Source organism: Balearica regulorum, chromosome 7 (assembly GCF_011004875.1).
Source record: "Balearica regulorum gibbericeps isolate bBalReg1 chromosome 7, bBalReg1.pri, whole genome shotgun sequence".
Taxonomy (NCBI): domain Eukaryota; kingdom Metazoa; phylum Chordata; class Aves; order Gruiformes; family Gruidae; genus Balearica; species Balearica regulorum.
The window spans coordinates 28,716,160-28,729,351 of record NC_046190.1 but is presented as its reverse complement, the minus strand read 5'-3'; the positions used below and the strand labels follow the sequence as shown (position 1 = coordinate 28,729,351).

The following is a 13,192-nucleotide window of genomic DNA, read 5'->3' as shown; positions in this document are numbered from 1 at the left end:
CATCTTCATCTTATGCTTAGAGAATCATGAAAACAGGATCAGGGTCAGCTTAGTACTTTGAACAAAGAAATATCTGACTCACCAAAAGTAGCAATGAAAAAATATTGAGATTTAACTTTAAAGCCTTTCCAGTCCGTCAATTATGTCAGCTATTAAGCTAGAATTCTTTTTTTTTTTTCATGTTTAAGTATAACAAATATAAAGATCGTTGCTAGTATCTATGAAGATGCCTTACCTGTGAATTTGATATCCAAGATTCAGCTGCATAGCAAATGCTATACAGAGGAAAAGCCTCAGAGATGCTAGGAACTCCAGCAGAGATGACAGCAAATTATTTATCTGAACTGATGGGAATTGGTTTTCCCATTTCACGAAAATTGCCTAAAAACATACACTCCCAAGTCTTCCTGAGAAAAATCAAGATCTTTCAATAATTGTTGCTTGCAAAAAAACAGGGATTAAACAGACATGAGTTCAAGTCCTCCTTGCAAATCAGGTAAAGTAAAAACTTGAATGTCAGTCATCCACATACCATATCACCATGGTATTTACAGTTTCTTTTTGGAGCCCTCCTCACCCTATCTTGGTCTCATTCCTCCTGCTTGACTTGCTATTTTACAGCAAGTATATTTTGGCCAAAATATTCCTGAAAAAACCTTTGGTGATATGAGTCACAAATTAGTCTATTTAATTGGAAAAAAAGAAAACAGGAAAATCATATGCTAATAATAGGAATGAAGTAGAAATCTTGTTTTAACATGCACTGGGTTTCACAATGTCAGTAGATGTTCCTTGTTGTGACAAAAGCTGGCAAGATTTATTTCCTGAGCACACGCTTACAAGCTCTATTATATAAGAAATGAAAGATCAGTGTATTACCATGAAACCATTGAGCAATCCTGTTGGTGTTCCTCTCAAAACCAGCACGTCGAGGGATCTGCTCTTCTTTGAACCAGCGAATGATGACATCTCGGGAAAAGGGTCTAGAAGGACGCTCCCAGATGTTGCTACATAGAAAGGCAAATAATTACAAAAGAATGTCATACAGAGAATTAGCAGTGTATGAAAACAAGGAACAATATAAATATTCATCTCTTTTTTAAATATATTTACAAAACATACAGCTGTAAAATGATCAGTATAACTGCTGTTCAGTATAGCTCACTGAACAATTTTAACCTTTTTTAAATTTTTAAAAATTATTCTGAGTTTTTATGGAAACCAGAATATTTTGATTTTACATTTGCAATGGACCATTAAATATTTTCTTAAGCACAGAACTTAAACTAAAAAACAATTTACCACAAAAGACGCAATGGACATTTCAGTCAACTTTCCTTTTCCACCTCACTTTTATTCCAATGTACATATTGACAAGCAAAGTTTATTTTTTTGCTTAGAGTTTACTCCTTTTCACTGACACGAAATTCTAAATCAGAATCAGCTGTAATAGGTTGTATATCCAAACCACTAAGCAGGATAGAGGGAACATTTTGTTTAAACTCTTATGTTCCCTTTGCAGTCTCTACTTGCCAGCCTCCCTTACTGTTTCTACTACTTTCTATGCATTTTAGATTATTTTAGCTAGTAGGAAGCAAATCAGGTAAAATATATGGAAAATCCATCCAGCTACCCCAAATAAGGACTAAGGTATGTTGCATCAAATGAAAGCATAACTGCATTCCAATTCAGCATACAATCTCATTTACCCTGATAACAGTAGTAAAAGGGAGGGTTTACAATGGATTTCTGTATAGTTTGAAATCCCATGGGTTTCTGGGTGCTCAAACTGTTAGCACAAATCACCGAATCTTCATCACTGCTTTTCCTCAGATAAATAGGATGAAGGCTAGTGTGACTATGTCTACTTGTACTACAATTTCACTTTCGTTTGGTGAGACATACACTTCACAATGCCCAGCACAGTAGCTGGCTACATACTCCTAGCTTTCCTACTCCACCTGCCACGGAGCTGCCAGTTAATGTTGTGTATTTCTAGACAATGTAACAGAGAACTATTACTAAACTTAGAACGTCAGCTCAGAAGTCACCAAACAGCAATAAACTAATTTGCAAGATAACCCAGAACCCTCAAAACCAATCAAAGTCCTGCAATTCATGACAGCAAGGTGCTCTTTAGAAAGGAATAAAAGCAGAAAGATAGATGCTGTCTGCTTGATGATATGCAACTGAGTCCTCCTTTCAGCTTCTTACTAAAACCAGTGATTGATTCTGTTCAAGTGATGAAGCCTGCAGTGAATGTAATAGTTCTTGCTAAATTACAAACATGTGTGAGCAGATCTGACCAATATTCATCATAAAATTTGAAGATCCAACCATGAATAAGGGGAGAAAGTGACAAATCAGTTATAGATACACATAAAAACCCCAAACAGAATGTGTTTCTTGTTTCTGAGTATTTCCTATAAAGAAACAAGAAACCCTTTGAATTCCAGAGCTATATGGTCCATTCGTATTCCTTAACTCATTTCTCTCTAATTCAGTTTAGTTTTGAAAAACTTGTCAAATCCATAATTTTTCCTGCCCTGGGCCAAATCACAAAATTACTGTGTCAGTTTCTATACAGCTACTGTGGTCGAGCTTGTCCAGCAGGGACAAGAAGAAAGAAATACAACCACAAAAGTAAAAATTAAAAAAACACAGTAGGCAAAAGGATAGAAGTGAATAAGCGGGCCAGAGAATTACACTGGGAAAAGAACACTCAGCAAAATAAAAAAGACAGTAGAAAAAAAATCAAATTGAAGCTTTCTAAACTAGATAGAAATTATAAGAAAAACAGATCTCAAGTAAAAAACTAGAAGAATGCTATTTTTATGTGACTTTTAAAAGAAAAAGCAAGGCAAGGTAAAAACTACAGGAGCTATGCTTAATGCTGAAAAACTTAGACACATAACACTGAATCCACACTCCCTTGAGGCAAAATATCTGTCTCACACTAGTGGTAAACAACAACATTCTGTGCATCTCCTCCTTGACCTCCTGGACCGCTGGCAAAGTAAAATTGTAGATACACATCTGCTCCTGCTTTACCATACCAGTGTTAGGTGTGAGAAGTTGAATTATATACATTTATGCATATTCACTATTAAAGCACACGTTTAAAGCAACTTTGATTTTTCTTGATACCTTCACAATCAAGTCATGGACACTGACAAAGAGGACCCTTAAAAGAAAAATAAATACTGCCTGTTTTTTTGAAGTATAAGCATAGCTTAGAAACAGCTAAATAGTATTGAACATGAGCTGGATAATAATCAGAATATTTTTCAGCTTTTTTTCAGGCTCTTCTTGAAAAGGATCACATCTAGCACCACCAAATGCTATAGTAAATAACCTCACCTCAGAAGCTCAGAACTTCATGTCAAAGTTATGGACCATCTTTTTCAAAATCTGCCATTTTTACTGGTGTTTTTATTGCTTCAATTTGAAGAGGGCTTTAAGTAGCTTGGAAAAACAATGAGAGAATTCCTTTGACAAGTTGATTTGACAGTAACTGTAAAGATCCTGCTCACTCAGAGTAAAATTCTGATTCCTCCTCAAACTGGGAATTTTGGCTGCTGTTACTGGAAAGTTTGTGTGTCTCAACACAGCTGATCAAAGAACTTGTCAAAGCAGAACGCATTTCCAAACAATGAGAGTGTGATTCTCTCTGGCGCCACACTGACTGGTAAAGAAAAACAATGTAACGGGACTCTTTCCTTTCTGAGCTTGGATAGTGATTGTTGATAGTGGTGGTTTGGGGTTTTTTTAGCATTTAATGCTACCATCCTGTCAGTGCTCACATTGCCTTTATCACCACATGATGCCAAATTAATGGTATAAGATATAACCAGGAAGAGTAGAGTGGCTAGTCATCTTTCTAGCACCCATCTGCCAGTTTGGATTCTTTTCCTCTTCTGCAATTCATGGCACTCCCTAAATAGTCAGATGAAAGACTAATAAACACTGAAGACACTTGATTTTGCCTGAAGCAAGACTTAAAAATCCCTGAAATTTAGGAGTAGGACAGCTTTCTGTAAAATGCTTCAAAGAGCTGTTAAGCAGCAGGCAGTTTTAGGCTTGAGACTTAAGACTTGTCTAAGAATTTGTCCATTTGACTTCTCCATATCACAGCCTTGCATACTAATCTAATACTGACTTTTGAAGGACCCGTCTCTCTGTGAACTCTAAGAAATCTGTCTGAAAAATAAATGGCATTTAGTTTACATTAAGGATTCAGTGTTTTCATTTTTCTTTGAACATCCTTTTTCTGGTACTAATGAAAGAGCAATACTCTCAGAATTTCCAGCAACTGAAGAGCAACTTGTTGAAATGGTGGGACAGGAGATGGAACAATTCAACAGAAAGCTATTTCCAAGTCACTCCTGTACAAACCAACCTGGATGCTGCAGAGACAGACAGCAAAGGACTTGCACTGTTGTTGTTCAGTTTTATCTCCTGATCATTATTCAGGCTTGTCCCCTGGAACAAATTACTCAGGCCAGCCACTCTTCCCTTCTGGATGGCACGCAGGGATTGCCGTCGGTATTCATCCCGGGCCCTGCGGGCTTTGTGGCTCCTTTCCTCATCTGCAGCTTTGGAGCGGCGCACTGGGTGGAATGAATAGGAAGGGTGGGGAGGAGACATTTTAGAAATACAGCCGTTTACCCCTTTCCTTATAGAACTTATTATATTCCTTACATAACCTGATTTTAAGAACGTTCAAATTACAACACTCTATCAAAGAGATAGCTAACTGGATGACTTCCCTGATGCTTCAAATACAGGCCCACCACTAGAAGAAGCATGCCAGACTTGAGCTATCAATGATCTGATCACTACTGGCAATAACTGAGCCTCTACATACTGCGATTACATCTGACACTTGCTTTGGCTGTAATAAGAGAAATTCTGTTTTGGCACATCTTTTCCACTGGCAGTGCACCAAGTTTTATGTTTCAAGAAAGAATGTTAACTACTGCTTAAAATTAAGTCTGTGTTTAACAGAATTCTTTTCAACTATGTACATAACTAGAATTGCAGGAGCTACTCCCAAAATTTACAATTACAAGAACTAACATGTAGGTTGTACTTTTTGTTGTTAATGTTGCTTTCTTCCTGAAAGGCAGATGCTATCTTTGTTATGGTACTTAAAGTCACAGAAGTCTCCATCTGGAAAATTGCAGTCTAAAACTGGTTTTGGTAACAATGGAGATATTAATAGCCATTGGAAAGGGCACACTGATTCTATGGATGGGGTTGTCTCACGCCTGAGTCTAAATTGCATATAAAGAACTAGAATTTGTACTGACAGATTTAATGAACACCTATCAATGGCACTGACCAAGGAGTTACGTATTTCCATAATCTGAAATGAGACTGCTGTTCTGGCCATTGCAGGTCAGGCATCTTCCACTAAAGCTTCTTAATTTTAAAACTAATGTACTAACAATCCTGTCTTCAAAATGGTATAACTTAAATGCACCAAGAATTGTACTGCAAATATTCGTCATCTAGCAGCTCTTTTCTGGTGCCTCAAGCCCCATTTTGATAATTTTTTTTGAGACACAAATAACTTCAGGCAGGCAAATTATTCCAGTGCAAAACAAACCTTTAACATTCAGTGAAGCAAATATTAAAGCAGCAAACTACTGCCTCCAGTAGCAATTATCAATCCTGCCATGACTATCTGGGCTTAGATCATACCCAATTCATAAAGTGCACATGCTATTTCTTACTCTACTGCGATTGTACCTGTGACTGGGAATGCATGATATAATACCAGACAGCTGCATTTCATTAGGTTGTTTGCATGTCTCTGGTTTACACTCCTGATTTAAAGCAAGCAGAAGTATAAATGGATTTGTCCAAATTATGAAAAGGTTTAATGGAATCAAGAAAGAAAAGCGCTCAAAGCAAAATTAAATGAAATAAAACCCTCTGGGCAAATGAGGGAAAGAGGAAAGATCTTTAAACTTAGAATTATATAATACTATCATACGTACAAAGGTATACAGGACAAAAAGCTCATCAAGATAGCATAAGGAGTTACAGATGCTTCATATGTAGACAACTGGCAGGATTTCTGTTTCACTTAACTACATATCCTGTAGTTTTAGATAACCACAGTAACAAACAACTGTACAGCACAGAAGACACAAGTAACGGGCTTCACTATTTATCTTACAGGTTATTATTTTTAAGGGTAGATACCATCATCTAAATATGCTACTTTAATGGCTCAATTATATTAGTCACAAAAATTCTGCGATTTATCCTTTGTAAAGCCACTCAGTAATGGCTGCTTAAACGTGGACTTTGTGTTTGCAACAACATGAGACAGAGCAAGGAAGATGAGTGCAATGCAGTTTGATGAGACATTTAGAAAGCAGTCATTGTCACAATCACAGTATACATATCGATGGCAGAATGCTTGGAACTTTCTGAAACTCTTTTCTGCTGATGTACAGGCTGCTTGGCAATGAAAAAGGAGAGGTGTCTTTATGCCCCGCTTTCCTCAGCAATAGATACTCTTTTCAACAGACATTCCTACTGTATTTTTGCTAGTTAATAAGTCTATACCATCAGAACCTACTGACCTGGACTATATTTTCCCAAACAGTATCAAATTTTAATATTTCTCATCACAAAACAATGGGGGGAGGTAGCATAGCTTGCAGCTGTCAAATACCAACATCTACAAAACTTTATGAAAGTATGTATAATATGCAGCCTTCTCTATCCATACATATATATACATATGTGTTTGCATATAAGTATATACCCATATATGTGTCTGTATATATGTCAGGATAGGGAAGGCTGCATGCCATAGATATCTAAATGCATGCATATAGACTTTATATATATACACACATATATAGGCATGTATTTTACCTTATGAAGAATTTTTATGGAAATTTCCCAAACAAGGCATCTGAAAAATCATATAATTGATCATAGGGATGCATAGGGTCTCTTAACCCATTTTTTTTTTTTCATTCTTGGCATCCTGATTTTCTCCCTATCCCATTCCTTCTAGGTATTTCCAGAAACCTCTCTCTCTTTCCTCACAGAGGCCTCTATCTTTAGGAGTTGTCTAGTACCGCTCCTACTGTGGATCTGTGTTATGTTATCCCAAGTTTCTTTTAAACTCCCTGACTGGTCAAGGGATTTGTGTCAGGTAAATAATCAAAGTCACTGCCATCAATAACTGGTTTAGGTGACCAGAAATATTATTGTTGGGTAAAGATTCATCCAGCCATTGCAGTCCGGAATCTACACAAAGTTTTCAACTATGCTTCAGACAAGATGATGTGTGTCACACGAACCGACCGCTCTTACTGATATCTCCCACAAATTTATATACCTTGAGAAAGTCAAAGTCTAAAGGTAAATCTGGACGTATTTCTGTAGCAGGATTTTCTTACAATAGAATTTAGTGAATATTTCTACTTCTCTCTTTGACTCTGAACCATTTCACTAGAAATAAGAACTTTATATCTGGATCAAGCCTAGCACAAATATTCTAAGATCAAAGATGACAAATTCAGCATTACTTGTTATATTTCAGGACACATCGTAGCCTTTCTCACAATAAGAAAGCAAAAGAAGTCAGGACTTCTAGTACTCTCTTAAGCAGGAACAGATTACTTTTCTTGACTGGCTGTCCTTTTACAGTAAATGTACTTCTGGCATTATCCTTGTGCAAAACATTAAATTCAATAGTCAGTATATTCAGTAGGGAGATTAGATATCTCAATGATGTCTTTCGTCATTAAAATCTCCAAGTCATCACCATAGGTCCATATATCTAGCATCAAGAATTACTACAAATAATAATTTAGATTTTCTTCATCTTCCTGTTATATTATGGAATAATGTCAAGACTGACAAGACTGGGAAATGAGGAATTTGATTGATTTGTCAAGCTCACAGGAAATCTACAGTTCAGCCAGGTTCCATGAGTCCGTCTCCACGACCAGTTTTCTCTTCTGGTGCTGGTGATACCAACAACAGGTACATACATCCTCCTTCGGCACTCGTAAAATTAGGCACACTTCTGCCCTGCCTGATGGCACTGTAACTTGGCTTCAAAATGCCTGAGCTGTTTATGTAGGTTAGGTACCAATATGATTGTAGGTACAGTAAAGCAGGCCAAAAATGGGTTACCAAACCCTCCGGGAAAACTGGTAGAAATATTCAGACTGAGGTCTGTGCTATCTTGATTATATGGTTATCATTACTAGAAATAAATAGTTTAAAGCCAGCTTGGACATATCTGCATGACCTGCAGTATGAACATACTCTAAAAACAAAGAAGAAACCACAAAGCTTGTGTATGCAATAGCTCTTATGATCCTGTAGGTCTTAATCTGAGTTTGCCTTGTTTACCTTGAACAGTTGACAAGAATCTATTATTCCTCTATGCTAACCTAAGTTGTCTTTTGAGTGAAAATGCAAGATTGCCTTTTATATTTTCACTTAGGATTGGGAAATCACTATTAGCGGTCCTAGCAAAGTTCTAATACCAAATTTTTGATACAGATGAGGATTAATTCATGCTGTGCTGCAGCTGAACATGATCACATCATTTGTGGAAGACTAGGAACTCTCCATTTTGTATAATCTATTTTGTGCTTTTGAAAAGCTGTGAGTTACAGTCAGAGCTATGTGAAAGCAGAAAAAACCCCATGTGCCATGAATATGCATTCTCATTTTTAAATTATTTTGTTTCAGCTCTACACCCTTGTTAATAATTCTTGGAAGCTTGTTTATGAGCAATTCGAAATGACTACTTAATAGATAGAATTCAATCTTCAATTTTTTTGAGTGCACATACAAATCACACGGTGTTTTTCTGTTTCCTAATTGGAAAATAACTTCCCACAAATACTCTGCAATATGACTCCAGTTCAGCAATCTTCTTATCTGAAAGCATGTGAATAAACCCATGCCTATTCAAAAATGCACTCTGAGACCTACCGAAGTTCAGTGAGCACATACTTAAGGTTGAGCACTTGCTTAGTTAATGCATAGCTGAACTGGGGACTACTCACTTTAAAATTCAGCACTTTATCAAATGTTCCTACCAGTAAACTCACTCACTTGAATTTCTGTGGAAGATAAGTACCAAATGAACATAAATTTCTTTAAAATTCAGACAAAAATAAATTCATAGACATAGTTTATAGAAGAACATAAAAAGACAACAATATAAAAGAAGCTATAATGAGTCAGCCCAGTTTCTTACTTCCAACAGAGACCAAAAGTGGGTGCTTAGGGAAAGGCATAAGACTAGATTAAGTCACTCAACTCTGTTTACATTTTTACTGATATGACTTTTGTCTGGAGATGAGTACAGCTGGTCGATGCTATCTGAGCACTTCATTGCTTGATGCAGTTTGCAGGGGTTTGTAAGCATACTAACAATGCCTTTTTGCAATATTCAATCAGATGAATGTTTATGCTACAGTTTTTCCTATTATGTTTTGCATATTTCTGCTCTCATGGAGAGACATGACAGAGACTGTGCTATAAGATATTGTTTATTGAATACTCTAGAAACCTACAAAATGGAACAGCCCATAGAAAGGTCCAAAACTAATCAGAATATATACACTCCTCTATCCAAGGTAAGCCTTAAGTTCTCACTTCTCAGTTTCAAAGAATAAGAGCTTTGAACCATAGACTCTTTGAATCAGTCTTTTCCACTATTCATCTTCTCATTTGCCAACCAACATACTTGCCTCATATTAACTCATAACTGCCCTTTAAAGTACCCCAACATATATCCATTAAATGAAATCAAAGCGTATAATTGGTCTTACAACATCATTTTTTCCTTTTAGTACTGGTTTCTCAAGTTATTCTACATGTGTCATTTAGTATATTAAAAAGCACAAAAATTATGTATTTCAATTAACACAGTCATTCCATGGGCTTTTATTGTTATTTGGCACAATCAGGCAAACAGCAGAAGCAAACAACCGAACAGCAGAAACTAATATTAGCAACACTTTGCTTATTGCCTTGGCAATAAACAGCTGAGGGATAATGTGATGAGGAGAGATGAATCCTTATCACATTCTAAATTCCATCTACTAAATAAATTAGTAGTGTCATCAATATCATTGCTACATTTGCTCTTCACAATAGCTGGCTCTAGCACTGCTGCTCCTCTTCAGTACTGACCCCCCCAGCACTGTTGAATATGAAGGACTGACTTCAAGAAGGTAAGACACAAAGGAGCCTGGCCTTGTTCCTAATGGGCAATATGGTTTCCATTGCAGGTGTGTAGAGACAAAAGATGTTAACGTTACATCTGCTCGTAATTCTCATACGCATTCATGCATTTATTTATTGTCTAGCTGCTTAGAAAAAACAACAAGCGGATAGCTTTGCCTAACTTCACTAAATTTCCTCCCAGTGTCTCAAAGGAATATTTGAAGACAAAATGAAAGGATTATGATAAAAAAGAAAAAAAATCTGAAACTGAAAAAGTGAAAACTCTGGTGAACCTGAGGTGCATTCCATAGCAATTTCAGATGTTCCACTTTCAGAGATTTCTTATTGCCTGTCTGCTGGAGGTTCTGGCTTCTGCAGCAAAGTTAAGGAAACAGGAAGATGTTAACATTGCTCAGGAAGCTCAACACTAAGTCTGATGGCATAGTCTAAACCAGCCAGGAGCTGGTTTCAGATAAGGCACTAAACACTGCATCTTTGTATCTTAAGTTGTCACACCCATTTGCTAATGGCACACAGTTCTAAGCCCTCAAACCAACCAGGATAAATTGAGACACTGAGATAAGCATAAGAGCATAAACAAGGATGTGATACACTCTAGTCATTAGTCTGCAGTTAGTTTAATGCTAAATCAATTACCGATAACAGCATAAACTGGCAGTGCAGAATTTATAACAGGCTGCAAAACCCAACTGTGGTGCCACCAGCCAGAAGGTGCTGAGCTTTTGTTCTACCACGGCAGCGCTGCTATCGGTGAGAAGGCCAGAGAGCCTGAAATCATGTGGGCTACAGTCGGTCGCCCTTTTGCCCAGAAGCAGAAAGGTCCACAGGTGTTGGAGTGCACAGACCGAAGGTGATAGAATTCCTTCAGAGCATACAGAATACTCCAAAGGCTACACAAGAAAAAATACGGGTGGCAGATTATATCCATCAGCATATGATGCAGTCGAAAGTGTCTGACAGACCAATAATGCCATTACAGAAATCATGGTCAAAATCTTTCATAACTTGTTCCTTTCCTCTCTGCCTTCTCCCATAATTCCTCTATTGCATTTCTGATATCTGTCCCTGTATGAGTGTTCCTTGAGAAAACTGAGACAATTTAAAACCTCAGTTACCTCTTTAATACACTAGTAAGAAAATGATAGCTGGTTTTAGTAATGTTTATAGCATTTTGCTTTATTATCAATTTCAGCGTAAAGATAGGCTGGATTATTATTTATTTTTTTTAATAACATGTTGTGCAAATGTATTTTCTTTACTTATCTCCTGTCAAAGAAACGCTAAAGTATGCAATACCGTCCTCTGTGCTATGTTGCTAGCTGATGCTAATTGACAATGTCTCATCTACAAAACTAAAGGGCTATTTTTTCCCCAATTCATTCTGCTCATAAACACTCAAAATACAGAAAGCTACAGTTTTCCTTTCCAAATAAACATGTACACCTGGATTTAGAAAATTCTCCAGGAAATAATTACCTTCTCTTTATTGACAGTGTAATATACAGAGGTTTTATTGATCAAAAATGAGCGTAGCCTGCTATGAGCTTGGAAAATGGCACCAGTGTATCTTACATAGATTTAATTCATGTTGTACAAAATGATTCGCTATCACATCAATTCCAGGTAATAGGACTTCAGTAATTAGTCTTCAGGAACTCCCAAAGTGATGACTAAAACCATCAGATAAACTCATTGCATATTTTGAAACATTTCTTTTACTTCTGTCAGGAAATAAGTAACACTACAACAATATTTTTTCCTAATTCATGAGGTATTTCATGCGGATATCAGCTCCCTAGAACTCCATTTTTAATATTAGTTGGTTAACCTTTGTGTTATATATAATTAATGCAACAATGCCACATGAGCTAAAACTTTCCAGTCATTACATTTCCTTTTTCTGCAGAGTAATCAAATCAGTATAGATGTGGGAAACAAAAAATATATTCTTCACCCAACAAAAATGCACAATTCTTATTGCAAACAAGTTTCCTACTTCTAAAGCCAACTATATGATAGACTCCAGATGGAGGAGACATACATTTTGTTCACAATAATCTATTAAGTCTTATTTACTCATAACGTGGACCTTGACTTACTTATAGTATGTATGTATATATATATATAGAGAGAGTAATATATTTATTCTGTTCCTTATAGGCTTTTAAAAACCACTAATGTATTTTTAAATTAATCACAATGATGATATTAATAAAGAATTTCAGGGTGGCTAAACAGGAACAATACCTCCATAGAGTGAGATCATCATCATAAGGATTTTTTTCAGGGCAACAATGTAAGTATTATCTACTGTAATCTTTCGAAATGAAGTGAGTTTCAGTGCTGACCCCATCACCATATGGAAGTAATTAAAATACAGATAAAGACAGATTTTACCTCTTCAGAGACAGCCGAGGACAAGCTGTCAAAGTAACTGTCCAGAATTATTATTACTAAATCAAAACTGTTAATTGATTACATTAGACAAAAATTAGTAATCTCAGCTACTGTACACAGAAAATTTTCTATAAGGCATTCACATGGATTCTTATTCAGTAAGAAATGTGGATTTGGTAAACTTACAGTAACTTCTGTTTGTAAGGTCAAGCTGGTAATTTCCTGCAAAATAATATAGCATTTTGCATTGCTCTAGGTAGAAGAACTTTTTGGCAACACCTTTTCCCATTCTGCAAGTATCCTTTTATTTTCTTTTAGAAATATATTAATCCCATGATGGTAATTTTACTCACACTGTTCTTCCCACTCCTGGTCATCATCGCTGTGTTGACTATGCTGCTGAGCTTGCTTGAGGCTCAGATACAACTCTTTTGCTCGGATTTCTTCCTGCTGCCTTATCTGTTCTTCACCCTTTTGTCTTTCCTCTTCTTCTCTTTTCTAGGTGAAATGAAGTAAAACAGAGGTGACTAAAAAGGAACAATGTGCC

The 13,192-nt window shown here is 36.5% G+C and overlaps 2 protein-coding genes across 3 annotated transcripts in view; one reads left to right on the top strand and one right to left on the bottom strand.

Annotated features, from left to right (window-relative positions):
- The window catches only part of LOC104641674 (DPY30 domain-containing protein 1), a 291,916-nt gene that overhangs the window by 122,542 nt on the left and 156,182 nt on the right, over nucleotides 1-13,192 (top strand). The gene's annotated exons all lie outside the window — the stretch shown is intronic.
- The window catches only part of SH2D4B (SH2 domain containing 4B), a 109,990-nt gene that overhangs the window by 27,116 nt on the left and 69,682 nt on the right, over nucleotides 1-13,192 (bottom strand). For both annotated transcript variants that reach the window (XM_075758681.1, XM_010306731.2), the window contains exons 4-6: nucleotides 12,999-13,143; nucleotides 4,400-4,610; nucleotides 880-1,007 (exon numbers count right to left, since the gene is read on the bottom strand). In XM_075758681.1, the coding sequence (XP_075614796.1) occupies nucleotides 880-1,007; nucleotides 4,400-4,610; nucleotides 12,999-13,143 (484 nt within the window). The remainder of the gene's footprint in view (nucleotides 1-879; nucleotides 1,008-4,399; nucleotides 4,611-12,998; nucleotides 13,144-13,192) is intronic.